General features: G+C 37.1%; 1 protein-coding gene across 5 annotated transcripts; it reads right to left on the bottom strand.

The window, feature by feature from the left end:
• Positions 1 to 1527: 1527 nt before the first annotated feature.
• On the bottom strand, positions 1528 to 17402 carry LOC128690066 (recQ-mediated genome instability protein 1). Of its 5 annotated transcripts, none has more exons than XM_053778628.2 (10): positions 17156 to 17401; positions 15921 to 16061; positions 14100 to 14204; positions 12020 to 12145; positions 8324 to 8457; positions 7410 to 7587; positions 5147 to 6202; positions 4736 to 4861; positions 4387 to 4482; positions 1528 to 3192 (listed from the first exon to the last, which is right to left on the bottom strand). In XM_053778628.2, exons 1-10 carry the CDS (start codon positions 17270 to 17272, stop codon positions 3037 to 3039), a joined length of 2235 nt encoding a protein of 744 aa, XP_053634603.1. In that variant the 5' UTR covers positions 17273 to 17401; the 3' UTR covers positions 1528 to 3036. The 5 variants fall into 5 exon arrangements, with proteins under 5 accessions (XP_053634603.1, XP_053634604.1, XP_053634606.1 ...); XM_053778629.2 differs by having other exon boundaries at positions 17142 to 17364; XM_053778631.2 differs by lacking the exon at positions 12020 to 12145 and having other exon boundaries at positions 17156 to 17402.
• Between the last annotated feature and the right edge of the window lie 1195 nt (positions 17403 to 18597).

The raw sequence follows: 18597 nt of genomic DNA, 5'->3' as shown, positions 1-18597 counted from the left end.
CCAAAATCTGAAGTGGTGCCCCAGTGTCCAAGAATTTTCAAAAAAAAAAAAAAAATTTTTATTTTTTCTTATGAAATGATAGAGAATCTTTTTGTGAAGGTAATGAAAAAAAAGTACAAAATTTGATGGAAAATTGACGAAATTATGCTCTCGCGAATTTTGATGTGTCAGCGATATTTACGAATCGGCGATTTTGCCGACTTTAACTCCCACTTTAGGCCAATTACATTATTCCAGTTGACCAAATTCTTAGCTATTTCACTAGTATTACTTCTATTCTATCGATTGAGCACAAGAAATTGCCAAGTCAACTGTTTCAACTACAAAATAAAGTGATCAGAAATTGGTAATTTGGCCAATTTAACACAGTTCAAAATATTCCAATTTCAAAATAGGGTCCAGAATAAACAATGTAGGTATTCCTGGCACTAAACTAACATTTCCTCTGTTCATTAGTTACGTTTTGAGGCTTTACAAATAAATTCCATTTTGATTTTTTATTCACATAATGAATTTTTATTCACACCAAAAAATAGAAGATTTACTGTTATGCAATATTGTAATAATTGTATAAATATCATCACCACATTTGTGAATGTATATTAGACCCACAAGCTGGCGTGTATTAGACGTGTGAGGTCGTTTGTTTACTCTTGAACATCGGCAAAAATTTAACATTTCCGCTACTTTGAGCTCAGTTTCAAGCCATTTCCAGTGCTAAAACCAATCAAAATCATCTTTATTTCTGTAATATGTCTTCCATTATATCAAATGAGACCAAGAAATCGCAAATACAACTATAAAAAACATACGAAAAAACACTGCAAAGTCGCTGTTTTAATCGAAAATCATGGTCTCAGTTTTTTTCTCTCATTATACACAGTGTACTGCAGGATTTGTTTTATGTGGTGCACACATACCACATAAGATGTATTCTCTCATATCTAGGCCCAAATGTACCACTCACAGTTTATCAGAGTGAGCTGAGCTCATGGCGTAGATCTACGGTTTGGACCCTGAACGTAAAGTCATAGATCTACGGGACGGACCCTGAAAGGGCTAAACATATAAGAGAAAATTTTAGAAAGGGCTTAATTTTATACGAGTTCTTGCTAATTGACCAACTTTGCCTATTTGGCATGACATGTATATACATATACAGCCCCACCTCACTTAACGACAGCGTTTCACTCCTAATACCACATCGGTAAACAAATTCGTTGCTAAACGAGGAGCATACAATAACAGTAGTGGGTTTATGTAAACCATCTTTGATATTGCTTTAATGTCACCCTTGCACCATTTATAACATTTTTAGTATATTTTTATATAGTGTACTGTATATTGTAATAAACAGAATCGACGAAATCAGCTCTAATATACATTATTTAGGTATGCATACTTGTCAGAGAGCTCATCGTAAGTCTGAGTCATTGGTAAACGAGTATGTCACTAATTGAAGAGAGGCTGCATATATAATTTATATATACAGAAGAATATATTTTTATGTAAACTATTAAAATTAAATTTTACCAATTTATAAATGTATATTTTCCTGTGGAAATATTACAGTACTTTCAAAAGTTATTTTCTTTATGCTCTGTCACTGAGATTCACAGCTACTAGTAATGGTCAACATAAGCTGCATGCTGTAAGTGACATAATATTATGGCTCATCAACATTAGTAACTTGATTCATACTACAGGATCAGAGCTGGACTAAGATTTTGTAGGCCTCTGGGCTACAGGTACTGTGAGACCCCTGGGCTACAGGTACTGTGAGGCCCCTGGGTTACAGGTACTGTGAGGCCCCTGGGCTACAGGTACTGTGAGGCCCCTGGGCTATAGGTACTGTGAGGCCCCTGGGCTACAGGTACTGTGAGGCCCCTGGGCTACAGGTACTGAGGCCCCTGGGCTACAGGTACTGTGAAGCCCCTGGGCTACAGGTACTGTGAGGCCCCTGGGCTACAGGTACTGTGAGGACCCTGGGCTACAGGTACTGAGAGGCCTCTGGGCTACAGGTACTGAGAGGCCCCTGGGCTACAGGTACTGTGAGGGCCCAAGTGATATTTTCAAAAGAAAAAAAAGTTTTGATTCATGTATACCCTCAAAGAGAAGGCAAGCATAATATGCATGTCCTTTTGAGGGAGAAAACATTATTCATTCCCCTTTTCACTTTTCACTTAATCTCTGGAGGCCCTCCAACTGGCAGACACCCCTGGGCTGCAGGCCCTAAAACCCATGCCTTACTCTGGCCCTGTGCAGTACTATTGTTCTTTCTTACACAACCTCTGTAAAATAGTCTTTGGAGAACGTGAGGAAAATATTTGATGTCAACTTAAATGCCATTTTCCAAGCAATATCCTTAAGCTCATTTTATACTGTAAGGAATCTTCAACAGTGCAATATACTGAGAACACTGGTTGACTATAATTTAGGGAGATCAGTTTAACTCCCAGGCAATGCTGTAACTGACAACACTTTGGACCCCCAACAAAATAATTGGTGTAGAAGTTTTAGGTGAACAGCAAAATTGTAAATAAAGCTAAATTAAAAATATATTACAGTACTTTTCTTGCACAGCAACTATGATTAACTAACAGGCATATCAATGCATCAAAAAATCTGTCATTATGCTATTTAGGAAAGTAGATTCCTACCTCCCCCCTCCAAAAATAATAAGAGTACTGAGCAGCAGATAGCTTGAGAGTTGTATGGCTATCACAATGATGCCTTTCAGACATTAATCAGACGAGATAATCACCCCTTTCTCTATATAGTTTTCGTTTATAATAGTGAAGGAAGAATTTTATTATACCTTAAATTATTTGTTCTCTTGCATGTTGACATAAAAGTATTTAAGCTGAGGACAACAAAATTAGAAAGGGCATTTAAGCTGAGGACAACAAAATTAGAAAGGGCATTTTTAGTGATCTCATTTTGGATAAATATATTTAGTATTTCCATTTTAAAAAATGTTGAATTATATCAAAATTCAGTTGTACAATAAAAAATTAATAACTAAACTAGAAGTTTTCATGAGTTCAGAGATAATCTTTTGGTAAGTTGGTGAGCCACAGTGGTAGTAAGAGAAGTTATGGCTGTGAGTCTTGGTCTTGTATAGTCTGCAGACACTCGCAGGTGAAGGAGACTGCACAAGGAGATCAGCTTCTGTTGACACCCACCAACGTTCTGTAAGGGAAGATTATAGTTTACAGCATTTTTTCCGAGTATTTAATTTAAAAGTAATAGGGTGAGGAAGAAGAACTATTCAGGTTCTTGATTAGCTTTCTCTATATCAAGATTATGATTATTATTATTTTTTTTTCAACACTGGCTGTCTCCCACCAAGGTAAGGTGACCTGAAAAAGAAGAAACACTTTCACCATCACTGTTTTGCCCGGGGTGTTAACACTACAGCTCAGATGCCCCTCAAAACCGGATAAGTACTAAATCTGTAAGGTCTACTGCACCTGGGAAATGGGAGGTAACTCAGTTTGATCCAAGAAAAAGGTTAGCTCCAATTTTTTTGATCTGGAATTTTTATTAGGAGAGCCAACAGTCATTATTTTCATGAGGCATAGGAAAGGATCCTGTTACTTTTTGTGTGTCACTTAATCTGTGGAGATCTGTTATCATTAACACTATTATTATGCAGAGAGATCACATAACCAGGAATGAAATAGCAACTGCTGGGTCTTGGAGTGAGCAATCAAGTGATTTATAAGGCTACAGTGATACTGAAGGCTATTTTTATTAAAAACATTAGTGTACATGTGTGAGCATGTTAGATGGAAGTAAGCATAGGCAAGTGGGTTATATGACTTGACATGCTGTTGGAGTGTGAACAAGGTAACATGTATCAAGAGAACTGTGGAAACTGGTTAGCTGGGCTTGAGTCCTGGAGGTGGGAAGTACAGTGTCTGCACTCTGAAGAAGGAGTGGGGATACTGCAGTTTGGAGAGGCATCTGAGCTGTAATAGTGGCCTGCCTCTGACAAGACAGTAATAGAATTAATGATGGAGACAGCCGGTGTGTAAAAAACAAAAAGGCTATCCACTTCGGATAATTTACTTATGTTTGATGACTATTATGTACCAGTGTTTCCCTTATACAATTTACCTTATAATTTAATTATGGTCATTACATGTTCTGTAAAACAAGATTAAAAACAACATCAAATATAGATTATGAATTAAGCAGTACACATGAAGTATAGTAATGAAAAAGCAAGCTAAAAGAAATTTGTAAAGAAGACACACTTCAAGATTTTTTCACTAAACTCGTGGATCTTGCACTAAAATGAACTATTAAAATCTATCATAAATTAATTATTTAAGTATTCTGAGAGAGGCCAATGAACAACTATACAGTATAATTACATACCTTGACAAGCTGTGATTTGAGGACTGGATTGCTCTTGGCTTCAATTTTCTTCTGAATCATTTCTTCTACACTCATGCCTATGAGTTCCTGAAGAACCTAAAAACAGTAAGGATATAAAGAACCACACATTTGTAAGTTCTAAACACATATGAAGAGTAACACATTCCTCATCATTTCAGAATCAATATCAAGAGTTATACAATAACACTCATCTGGTCTGTGTCAAGGTGAACTATTATTACTCATATGTTGGACCAATGTGAAGAATTATACAGAATAAAAACACAGAGCAAAAAACAATCATATAAATGCAATTTAAGAAAAAATTTATATGAAACCTTGCACTTACGTGGTCATCAACATCTGCCTCACATGAGGCTGTTCCATCGTTGATCATAACAGTGAGTTTCCACGTCCCTGCTGATTGTTCCAGACGAGATACTAAAGTCATGATAAAACCCTTCACTACAAATTCCTATTAAAAGACCAAATATAATATTTTAGCATACCGAGGAGAAAACTAATAAACTATCAATGACCAATATAAAAAAAAATTAAATTTAACATATGTACAAAGAATTATATGGTGAAATACCGATATCAGCAGAAAGTCAAATAAAGCTTTAAAATGTTTCATAAGATATTATTTTTTTTATTAACACATCGGCCATGCTAAACCACCAGGGTCATACAGTGCTGCTATAAAACAGATATCCGTGATTTGGCAATTAATTTAAAAACTGACATTAAAATCACAAACCTGAGTAACAGATGGTTTCTCTGGTAAGAGGATGAGATATGTAAAAGGTGGCTCTTGCTTAATTATTTGTGCTATATTTTTACTTAATAATAAAGAACTCTCATTGTATTTTATCTGTGGTGCTTTAGTAGCAGGTTGCTCAAAGTGACTACTTATTGAAGGTGTTACTTTCAGTTTCAATTCCGAAGACAAAGAAGTTGCTGCACAAGAGGTTTCCATGTCCAATGAATCTGACATTATTGTCATTTCAGAATCTGAAAAAAATTCTTCCTGAAAATCATCTTGAACTTGATTATCTTGCTGGAAGGTTTTGGAATTTGACAAACTGTTACTTCCAGAAGACTGACTTGGTAACTGGGTTAAAAAACTCTTTAGGCTCGATTGCTTTGCTTGCTGTTTGCTGTGTTTCTGAAGTGTTGTTAATTTACTTAATTTATTAGTTACCGGCTGCACCTTTTTAATATTTGGTGTTAGTGTGCTAATACAAGAAGTGCTAGCTTGTCTAATACCTGTTAATGAATGATTTTTTGAAGTTGTAGACAAGTTAGAAAAACTACTAGATTGTTTTGCAAGATCTGATGACTTTTCATCACATTTAGTGGTGTCCTGACGCATTCTTTTTGTTGATGTTGACACTGCTGAATTTGGTATCAATTTATCAACCTGTCCTTCTGCAGAAAGTAGGAGTTCATCATCAATATCATCACTGAAGATGTCATCATCAATAATTATATCATCATCCATGTTTCTCACTTCCATGTCTGTATTACTTTCTGATGTATTTATAGTATTAGTTAGGTTCAAAATTTTTCTGCTTGATTCATTACTATTCTTATAAATAACATTACTGGTACTCAAGTCTCCAGCCGTATTAGACCTTGTTTTTGACATAGCTGTGGATGATTTGTTTGATAGCCCTGAAGATGAGGAATTAGCTGCAGAAAGTGGCAATGCTTGATTTTCAATTTGGCTTATAGCAGCTTCAAAGTCTGCATCAAGAAAATCATCATCACCCAATTCATCAAAGCTATTGCTTGAAGGTGCAGCTATGCTAGCCTGTTAAAAGAAAAAAATGATTAAGTTTGAGGTAATTTCAGGGTAACATTCAGCACTTATTTCCTGAACAAATGAAGAATCTAGAAAATGTCATGGAATCATTTTATTTGTCAAATGCTTCTGTTTGATTAAAAAAATACCTGACCATAGGTGATAGATAACTTATGAAACCTCTTCTTGCTCAGGGAAGAGAGAACACACACATGCTGTATAGATACTTCTGCTAGCTATTATTAGACAGAAGGTGAATAATTTTCCAGATATACATTATGGATGGGCTGTACAAGTTGAGTGTGTTTTTCATATCAAAGTGTGCAAGAATAGAGAAATTTCATATAAAAAAAGAAATGAAAAATACAGGAAAAAATAATTTTTTAGAACAAGATGACACTTCTTCTTTCTTTCAACATACCAGCCGTATCCCACCGAGGCGGGGTGGCCCAAAAGAAAAAACTAAAGTTTCTCTTTTTAAATTTAGTAATATATACAGGAGAAGGGGTTACTAGCCCCTTGCTCCCGGCATTTTAGTTGCCTCTTACAACACGCATGGCTTACGGAGGAAGAATTCTGTTCCACTTCCCCATGGAGGTAAGAGGAAATAAACAAGAACAAGAACTAGAAAGAAAATAGAAGAAAACCCAGAGGGGTGTGTGTGTATATATGTGCTTGTACATGTATGTGTAGTGTGACCTAAATGCAAGTAGAAGTAGCAAGACATACCTGAAATCTTGCATGTTTATGAGACAGACAAAAGACACCAGCAATCCTACCATCATGTAAAACAATTACAGGCTTTCGTTGTACACTCACTTGGCAGGACGGTAGTACCTCCCTGGGCGGTTGCTGTTTACCAACCTACTACCTATAAGATGACACTTACAAGCATAATAAAGCAAATGTAATGCTGGCCAGAAAATAAGGGTAGACTGAAAAGAATCTTTCAAATAACAAATGCCACACGAGTGATGGTACTCTTTCAAGGTATCTGCATTTTCTTATCAAGAATGCTGTTGTGTTTACATCCTTTTTCATTGCCTGATTACATAGATGTGGAAGACACATGGGGAAAAGACTATAGTAATTGCATTCACTGAATGAGTATGTATTATCTAAAGCCACTGCAATGTACCTGTATATTCATAACATGATTATTTTTTATCTACACTATTATTTTAAACATCAGAGCTCTAGAGAAACCAATCATTACCTGGCCTCTACCTCTAGTTGAAGCCTGTGTCCCTCCTCTTGTAGGTGGCCAAGAATTCTGAGATCTAGTAGAAGCTGCATTAAGCTGGGAAGGGTAATACTGGGTGGTCTGACTTGGAGCTACCTGGGTAGAGGCTGTGTCTACATACTCTCTTGGCATCTCATTTTCCTCAGTCCCTCTGTAAAACAAAATTAAACTCATTGATAAGAATAGGTACAATGGCAAATTCAGTACAACTATCATGCTCAGCAGCAAATGCAATACAGAAATCATACTCAGCAGCAAATGCAATACAGGAATCATACAAAGCAACAAATGCAATACAGGAATCATACAAAGCAACAAATGCAATACAGGAATCATACAAAGCAACAAATGCAATACAGGAATCATACAAAGCAACAAATGCAATACAGGAATCATACAAAGCAACAAATGCAATACAGGAATCATACAAAGCAACAAATGCAATACAGGAATCATACAAAGCAACAAATGCAATACAGGAATCATACAAAGCAACACATGCAATACAGGAATCATACAAAGCAACAAATGCAATACAGGAATCATACAAAGCAACAAATGCAATACAGGAATCATACTCAGCAGCAAATGCAATATAGGAATCATATAAGGCAACAAATGCAATATGATTATCATATTTAACCCTTCAACTGTGCAAACGTAGATCTATGTTCACGTATGTAGCGCTCCGAACTTTCTATATTACATGCTTTCTTATGTGAAAAAACATAGATCTACATTTGGAGCGCTACGCACATGAATGTAGATCTATGTTTGGACAGTTTAAGGGTTAAGAACTAGAAAAGGGTAAAAATATTTACAAATATTGCTACAATTTTTTTTTTAAATTACTACAAAATTAGAGAAAAAAGGAAATTAATACTTACAATTGCCTAGCAAGAATGTTTTCCAAGGCATTTGGAATAAGCAAGGTTTCAATCTCCCCTCCTAAAATGGTTATGTGCTCTTGAGTCAAGAGCAATATGCCACGGCGTGCCTGTATAGTTCCGGATATCAAGATCTGCCAAAAAATAATTAATGCATGCTAGAGAGATGAAGTCAGTTGTGATATAGCTATTTTCTTTGTCTACAAGATGCTTATGAGTCACGTTATACACTGTCAAATATAGATTTTAACTAAGCATAAACTAGTTATTGCATATATTAGCAGCCAGTGTAAAGACAAATGGTATAAATATTTTACAATTTATGAAGAAGTAATTTATTACAAGTATTGAATAGACACTCTTCATTGTTTGTGCACAGGTGAGCACATACCAACGTACAGTATTAATGTAAGTTTGTTGTCTCTAAGAAGTATTTTAATATTTTTTTTTATCTTAATATAAATTTAGTGTGAGCAGGGTAATATTTAGTGAAGGGATTCAGGGAAACCGGTTATTTTCATACAGTCGGACTTGAGTCCTGGAAATGGGAAGTACAATGCCTGCACTTTAAAGGAGGGGTTTGGGATATTGGCAGTTTGGAGGGATATGTTGTGTATCTTTATACGTACATGCTTCTAAACTGTTGTATTCTGAGCACCTCTGCAAAAACAGTGATAATGTGTGAGTGTGGTGAAAGTGTTGAATGATGATGAAAGTATTTTCTTTTTGGGGATTTTCTTTCTTTTTTGGGTCACCCTGCCTCGGTGGGAGACGGCCGACTTGTTAAAAAAAAAATAAATAAATAAATTTAAATGTATCTCCCCATCCAAAGTTAAATCTTCAGTGCAGCTTTGATTACATAATATTTTATGCACAATTATTTTAATAAACCACTTGAATATGAAAAGAGTTGCTCCATCCAAATATCCTTCAGGTAACACACTTTAATGGCTTGTAAAAGCGGCATATAGGTGATAATGAAGGCAGGAAACTATACAATAAATATTGTGCACCTTCATCAATACAATATTTTTCTTTCATTTAGTATCCTATAAATTCATTGCATATATTAAAGTATGAAACTACTAGTACCTGCATTTTCTGTACTCTTCCAAATGGCTAAGTATATACTTAATCATAAAGTTTCATTTTTTTTTTTTTCAACAAGTCGGCCGTCTCCCACCGAGGCAGGGTGACCCAAAAAAATGAAAGAAAATCCCCAAAAAGAAAATACTTTCATCATCATTCAACACTTTCACCACACTCGCACATTATCACTGTTTTTGCAGAGGTGCTCAGAATACAACAGTTTAGAAGCATACACGTATGAAGATACACAACATATCCCTCCAAACTGCCAATATCCCAAACCCCTCCTTTAAAGTGCAGGCATTGTACTTCCCATTTCCAGGACTCAAGTCCGACTATATGAAAATAACCGGTTTCCCTGAATCCCTTCACTAAATATTACCCTGCTCACACTCCAACAGATCGTCAGGTCCCAAGTACCATTCGTCTCCATTCACTCCTATCTAACACGCTCACGCACGCTTGCTGGAAGTCCAAGCCCCTTGCCCACAAAACCTCCTTTACCCCCTCTCTCCAACCCTTTCGAGGACGACCCCTACCCCGCCTTCCTTCCCCTATAGATTTATATGCTTTCCATGTCATTCTACTTTGATCCATTCTCTCTAAATGACCAAACCACCTCAACAACCCCTCTTCTGCCCTCTGACTAATACTTTTATTAACTCCACACCTTTTCCTAATTTCCACACTCCGAATTTTCTGCATAATATTTACATCACACATTGCCCTTAAACAGGACATCTCCACTGCCTCCAACCACCTCCTCACTGCTGCATTTACCACCCAAGCTTCAAACCCATATAAGAGTGTTGGTACTACTATACTTTCATACATTCCCTTCTTTGCCTCCATAGATAACGTTTTTTGACTCCACATATACCTCAACGCACCACTCACCTTTTTTCCCTCATCAATTCTATGATTAACCTCATCCTTCATAAATCCATCCGCCGACACATCAACTCCCAAGTATCTGAAAACATTCACTTCTTCCATACTCCTCCTCCCCAATTTGATATCCAATTTTTCTTTATCTAAATCATTTGATACCCTCATCACCTTACTCTTTTCTATGTTCACTTTCAACTTTCTACCTTTACACACATTCCCAAACTCATCCACTAACCTTTGCAATTTTTCTTTAGAATCTCCCATAAGCACAGTATCATCAGCAAAAAGTAACTGTGTCAATTCCCATTTTGAATTTGATTCCCCAAAATTTAATCCCACCCCTCTCCCGAACACCCTAGCATTTACTTCCTTTACAACCCCATCTATAAATATATTAAACAACCATGGTGACATTACACATCCCTGTCTAAGACCTACTTTTACCGGGAAGTAGTCTCCCTCTCTTCTACACACCCTAACCTGAGCCTCACTATCCTCATAAAAACTCTTTACAGCATTAAATAACTTACCTCCTATTCCATATACTTGCAACATCTGCCACATTGCTCCTCTATCCACTCTATCATATGCCTTTTCTAAATCCATAAATGCAATAAAAACTTCCCTACCTTTATCTAAATACTGTTCACATATATGCTTCAATGTAAACACTTGATCTACACATCCCCTACCCACTCTGAAACCTCCTTGCTCATCCGCAATCCTACATTCTGTCTTATCTCTAATTCTTTCAATTATAACCCTACCGTACACATTTCCTGGTATACTCAGTAAACTTATTCCTCTATAATTTTTACAGTCTCTTTTGTCCCCTTTCCCTTTATATAAAGGGACTATACATGCTCTCCGCCAATCCCTAGGTACCTTCCCCTCTTTCATACATTTATTAAACAAAAGTAGCAGCCACTCCAACACTATATCCCCCCCTGCTTTTAACATTTCTGTCATGATCCCATCAGTTCCAGCTGCTTTACCCCCTTTCATTTTACGTAATGCCTCACGTACCTCCCCCACACTTACATTCTGCTCTTCTTCACTCCTAAAAGATGGTATACCTCCCTGACCAATGCATGAAATTACTGCCTCTCTTTCTTCCTTAACATTTAAAAGTTCCTCAAAATATTCTCGCCATCTACCTAATACCTCCATCTCCCCATCTACTAACTCCCCTACTCTGTTTTTAACTGACAAATCCATACTTTCCCTAGGCTTTCTTAACTTGTTTAACTCACTCCAAAATTTTTTCTTATTTTCATTAAAATTGCTTGACAGTGCCTCTCCCACTCTATCATCTGCTCTCCTTTTGCACTCTCTCACCACTCTCTTTACCTTTCTTTTACTCTCCATATACTCTGCTCTTCTTATAACACTTCTGCTTTGTAAAAACCTCTCATAAGCTACCTTTTTCTCTTTTATCACACCCTTTACTTCATCATTCCACCAATCACTCCTCTTTCCTCCTGCCCCCACCCTCCTATAACCACAAACTTCTGCCCCACATTCTAATACTGCATTTTTAAAACTATTCCAACCCTCTTCAACCCCCCCACTACTCATCTTTGCACTAGCCCACCTTTCTGCCAATAGTCACTTATATCTCACCTGAACTTCCTCCTCCCTTAGTTTATACACTTTCACCTCCCTCTTACTAAATATATTGCATAATACCAAAATTGATGTGACTAGCTAAGATACCTTTGAGCCAGGCTTCAGGTTGGCATTAAGTCTAGGTATTAAGCGGTACTCCATAGCCTGCACTACACTCGTGCCATCTGTTAGCTGTAGCACCAACATTCTAGTTGGTTTTGGCTCCCAACCTGGCTAAGGAAATGAAAAGGCATATCAGACAACACAAAAACAAACTTAAATGTAATATTTTTGAAAAATAAAAGTGCTGAATAAGAGAGGAAGGCTGTTGGAATATAAATGCTTCTTAATTTGCTTGCTAATAATTTATATATCAAACATGACTACTCAGCTCTAGTAATGTAGCCCCTCCAATAGAATTACCCAGATCTAAGAAACCAGGGATTATGTTTCTTTCCTCAGAACATAGGTGGCTACTTATTCTTCCCCAGGCACTGTATGACTCTTAAGAGTTTAGTGCATACCATAACAACAACACTAATATGTAAAATAATTATTATTACAATTAATAATGTTAATAATAATAACAATCTAGAAGTGTAAAGAAGACACTGGATAGCTTTTTGATTACTATTGTTATTCCAAGGATCATAGAATCATAGAATTGATGAGGGAAAAAGAGTGAGTGGTGCACTTAGGAGTCTGTGGAGACAAAGAACTTTGTCCTTGGAGGCAAAGAGGGGAATGTATGAGAGTATAGTTTTACCAACGCTCTTATATGGGTGTGAAGCATGGGTGATGAATGTTGCAGCGAGGAGAAGGCTGGAGGCAGTGGAGATGTCATGTCTGAGGGCAATGTGTGGTGTGAATATAATGCAGAGAATTCGTAGTTTGGAAGTTAGGAGGAGGTGCGGGATTACCAAAACTGTTGTCCACAGGGCTGAGGAAGGGTTGTTGAGGTGGTTCGGACATGTAGAGAGAATGGAGCGAAACAGAATGACTTCAAGAGTGTATCAGTCTGTAGTGGAAGGAAGGCGGGGTAGGGGTCGGCCTAGGAAAGGTTGGAGGGAGGGGGTAAAGGAGGTTTTGTGTGCGAGGGGCTTGGACTTCCAGCAGGCATGCGTGAGCGTGTTTGATAGGAGTGAATGGAGACAAATGGTTTTTAATACTTGACGTGCTGTTGGAGTGTGAGCAAAGTAACATTTATAAAGGGATTCAGGGAAACCGGCAGGCCAGACTTGAGTCCTGGAGATGGGAAGTACAGTGCCTGCACTCTGAAGGAGGGGTGTTAATGTTGCAGTTTAAAAACTGTAGTGTAAAGCACCCTTCTGGCAAGACAGTGATGGAGTGAATGATGGTGAAAGTTTTTCTTTTTCGGGCCACCCTGCCTTGGTGGGAATCGGCCAGTGTGATAATAAATAAAATACGTAATAATAATAAATATTCCAAGGATAAAATTTTTAAAATGCGTTGTAGAAAAAAAAATGCGAAAGACAAGCACTTTCCAGTGGCTGGCCACTGGTCAAATAACTAAAAAATTAATTTTTTTTTTTTTCAACAAGTCGGCCGTCTCCCACCGAGGCAGGGTGACCCAAAAAAGAAAGAAAATCCCCAAAAAGAAAATACTTTCATCATCATTCAACACTTTCACCTCACTCACACATTATCACTGTTTTTGCAGAGGTGCTCAGAATACAACAGTCCAGAAGCATACACATATAAAGATACACAACATATCCCTCCAAACTGCCAATATCCCAAACCCCTCCTTTAAAGTGCAGGCATTGTACTTCCCATTTCCAGGACTCAAGTCCGACTATATGAAAATAAATATTAATATTAATATTAATATTAATATTAATATTAATATTAATACTATTAATATTAATATAATTAATATTAATATTAAAATTAATATTACCAAATATTCAGTTCCAAATAAACAGGTTGGCCAAACTCCAGTACCAAAAAAACAGTGATAAGTTAAAGAACTGGAGAGACAATAAGCAAGTTATAAAGTAAAAATATATGAGCAGCAGACAAGATCTTTGACTAGGAGCCGCAAGCTGAAAGTTCAAGTATTAAGAGGATAAATGAATTGGGAAGTTTTCACATGCTGAGTGAACAGAAAAGGCACAATGAATTTAAACAAGATGATATGTTATATTAGGAATGAATCAATTTCTACCTGATATGAGTTTTCAGCTGATACATCTGAATTTGCTGTTTCTGCACCTTGAATTCTGAGCAACTGGGCATAAGCTGCTTGGCCAACATCACGAATCTGGTTCACCTAAAAATTATACTCAAATGAAACTGAATGAAGGAAGCATGTAAAATTCCATTTTGTTGCTAAAGAAGTAACTAACATTAATTCCTAATTAGTTTCTGACAGTGATTAACCCTTTGACTGTTTTGGTCGTATATATACGTCTTACGAGCCAGTTTCGGACATATATATGCTCAATGATTCTAGCGGCTTCAAATCAAGCAGAAGAAAGCTGGTAGGCTCACATGTGAGAGACTGGGTCTGTGTGGTCAGTGTGCACCACATAAAAAAAATCCTGCAGCACGCAGTGCATAATGAGAAAAAAAACTGACCATTTTTTTGGATTAAAACGCCGACTTTGAGGTGTATTTTCATATAGTATTTATCGTTGTATTCTCGTTTTCATGGTCTCACATGATAAAATGGAAAACATATTACAGAAATAGAGATGATTTTGATTAGTTTCACGATGAAAACGACCTTGAAATTGAACTCTAAGTAGCGGAAATGTTCGATTTTTACCAATGTTCAGGAGTAAGCAAATCACACCACTCGTCCAATACTTGTCAACTGGGGAATCGAATAGTCTTTCACTAGTGCACTGATATTATTTATATCATTTTTACAATAATGCAGTAGTCTGCATAACAGTAAATTTTGTATTTTTTGTATGAATAAAAAATAAAAATAGAAAGGAATAGTAATATAAGAGGGGCCTAGAAATGTGACTAATGAACAGAGGATATGTTATTTTAGTGCCAAGAATGTCTACATTGTTCATTCTGGACCCTATTTTGAAATTGGCATCTTTTTTAATTTGTGTGAAATTGGCCATATTGCCAATTTCTGACCACTTTATTGGGTAGTTCAAATTGGTAAATGGGCAGTTTCTTGTACTGAACTGATAGAAAAAATGGAGTTCTAAAGAAACAGCTATGAGTTTGGTCAACTGGAACAACGGAATTGGCCAAAAAAACTGGGCTCAATCGCCGATGCGTATATGTCGCCGAGACCGCTAACTTCACGGGAGCGTAATTCCATGAGTTTTCGACCAAATTTCGTACTTTTGGTGTCATTACCACCGGGAAAAGATTCTCTATCATTTCATAAGAAAAAATAATTTTTTTTTTCCAAAAGTTTTGCGACATAGAATGACAAGTTTCAGAAAGGGGCTTGCGACAGTCAAAGGGTTAATGGCAAATGGAGTAACCCCAATACAGGCAGAAGTAAGATAAGAAAAAAACTATCAGATTACAATATTCATTTGGAGTCTAAATGTGTACAATATTTGTAAGCTAATCTAGCTTCATAAAAAAGCACATTTAAATCCAACTTTAATGCAGCAAGGAACTTCACAAATTTCAAACATATAACCCAGATTCTTCACAAGAGCAATCCTTATTTTCTTCTTCTTTCAACAAACAGCCATATCCTACCAAAGCACACTGGCCAAAAAAAAAAAAAAAGTTTCTCTTTTTAACTTTAGTAATGTATACAGGAGAAGGGGTTACTAGCCCCTTGATCCCAGCATTTTAGTCGCCTCTTACGACATGCATGGCTTACGGAGGAAGAATTTTGTTCCACTTCCCCACGGTGATAAGAAGAAATAAACAAGAACAAGAACTAGTAAGAAAACAAAAGAAAACCCAGAAGGGTGTGTATATTACTAGGAAAGGAAATACCAGACAAAAGTCTAAGCCACTGTGTTATACTATCAAAAGAGTTCAGAAACACTCATACCTGCAAGGCAAAGTGACCAGTAATGGTGGTAGCTTTTTTTTGCTGTAAACCAAAGGGCAAACAACAGGTTGCTAGCTCTGTCAGATCACAGTACAGCCATTGCTCATAGACCTTTTCTGGGACATTTTGGCTACTGTTGATCTGTAAGAAAAGGTTAGATAAAATATTTTTGTATTATTTAGTTAGAAAACACTTTTAATCATTTATTTTGCTGTTTTATTACAAAACTTAAAACACTTCTGTTAGTTCCCTCATAAAAAGTAAGCTTATTTAGGTACAGGTACACATAAATAGTTACATAAATTATCATACATATCAGCATATGTGTAGATTAACTAAATTAAAGTACTGAAGGTGTAGTTACTTATTCGAGTTTGTGGTGGAGAGGGGTTAGGAATTACCAGTTTGAGCCCTTGATCAAGTCTCTAGACTTTCACCTGACTGACATGATGGACCCTCATCTTATAAAAGGTGTATACAAGGGTGAAAAGTGAGAGTCAGAATAAATGTAGTGATCTGTTTCAATTAAAAAGTCAGTGAAGCTGATTTAAAGGTGGAACTTTCAAAGCAGGCAGACATAGTAATTGTCACTGCATTGAAAAAAAGAAGCTGTAAATGAAGTGACCATGTTCTATTATCAATGACAGTTGTGAAGGCTGTTACACATCCCTGACAACTCTCACAGTAGTTGATAAATTAGACAAGTATATTTAGGAAACGTTTTACCACACAGTGGCTTCATCAGTTTAATGTAAAGAAGAATGGTGAAGATCAGGAGTTTGAAGTAATCATTCCTTCAGCCTGGAGTAATATAATCAGTCCATCAATCAAGATGTGTCTTAAGTTATCAACTTATCAGTTCTCTGAACCATATACGTACATCTCACAGTAGTGCTGGGTGCCCCTGTATGATTATTATAATTAAAAAGCACTAAACCCACTAGGGTGCCCCTATAAGAGATGTTCATATACGAGTCCAGCTGATAAATAAACAGATCACCACAACCATCAGTGAAGAGACGATCAGAAGTCCAATTATAGTTTAATTATGTAAATTTAACCTAGGATAGCCCACTTATTTCCACCTGGTAAATAATAATAATAATCATGGGATAATCCATGGAATGGGAGGGTAGCTCTAGCTCCTTGGATCAAAAGCCCTTCACTAGCATCAAGGCATACGCCTTGAATTGTATATTCATGGTATAATAATTCACTTACTATTATAAACTCACATTCTGATTGGTATTTTCTGACCGAACCCACTGAATACATTCCGTCAGCCACTCATCAGGTACTTGTATATGCTTTGATTTTAGGAAGGTGTTGACAGCGCTCTTAACATCCATCATTTTAATGAAAAAAAAGCAGCAACAGCTTCACACGACCTCATACCATGGTAGTTAACGTCTTCAATATATGAAGCAGATTGTCCGTTCTTTCTATGTTGGGTTTATAAGGGCCACTGACAGCTTGTTAGGTAAAAGGACAGACGTGCAATTATTGTGACATTTTACTGTGGCAACGTTTCGTTCTCCAGGAGCTTTGTCAAGCCGTTACTAATTGTGACGGCTTAACAAGTTACACTTGCATTCTTTTACCTAACATATTGTCGGTAATTCTACCAATATTATTGATAAATTAGACACATATGCAACACTTGGGTATCTTTAATACAGGGAATTCTTCACTTGCCTAAACTTTAGGCATGTCCAACTTCCACATTTGGAGTTGTCAAATGTGATACCACCTACTACTGCTGCACCTCACCTGCCTACAGTATATAAGCCACTTCTCACATGTGCTGTATTCTTTTCAAGATTGATGGACTGATTACATCGACTCAAGGCTGAGGGACTGATTACCTCAAACTCCTCCTATTCTTCACCATTCTCCTTTGAAGATTGAGACACTTATGCAACATATGGGAATCTTTATTTAGGAAACGTTCCGCCACACAGTGGCTTCACCAGTTCAATACAAAGCAGAAGAGTGTAAGGAGAGAAGGAGTTTGAGGTAATCAGTCCTTCAGCCTGGTGTCGATGTGTTCAGTCCATCAATATTGTAGAATGTACATCACAGGGCCGTAGACGTGGCTTATATACTGTAGTCAGGTGAGGCGAAGCAGGAGGAGGCGGGGTCATAGTGGTACCATCCACTAGTCGAAGTAGGTCTTCGTCCAAAGGTTGGACAAGTGTTGAAGAATTCTTGTCCAACCTTCGGACGAAGACCTACTTCGACTAGTGGATGGTACCTCTATGACCCCGCCTTCTGCTGCTTCGCCTCACCTGACTACAGTATATAAGCCACGTCTACGGCCCTTTGCTGTACATTCTACAAGATTGATGGCCTGAACACATCGACTCCAGGCTGAGGGACTGATTGCCTCAAACTCCTCCTCTCCTTACACCCTTCTGCTTTGTATTGGACTGATGAAGCCACTGTGTGGCGAAACGTTTCCTCATTAAAGATATTCAGATGTTGTAAATGTGTCTAATTTATCAACTTGTCGGTCCTCTGAACCATTTATCTACACCAATATTATTACACTGACAGCTTGTGCCATTTCGAACCCGACTTCCCGATGTTCGGGGAAGATTTGTTCCCCAAAGCTGAGCGACGAAAGAAAAGAAACAAAAGTTTCTTTGTAAATAGAAATAGAAACTTGAAGTTTCCA

This window comes from Cherax quadricarinatus, chromosome 25 (assembly GCF_038502225.1).
Source record: "Cherax quadricarinatus isolate ZL_2023a chromosome 25, ASM3850222v1, whole genome shotgun sequence".
Classification (NCBI taxonomy): Eukaryota; Metazoa; Arthropoda; class Malacostraca; order Decapoda; family Parastacidae; genus Cherax; species Cherax quadricarinatus.
This window is presented reverse-complemented; position numbering and strand designations above follow the sequence as displayed.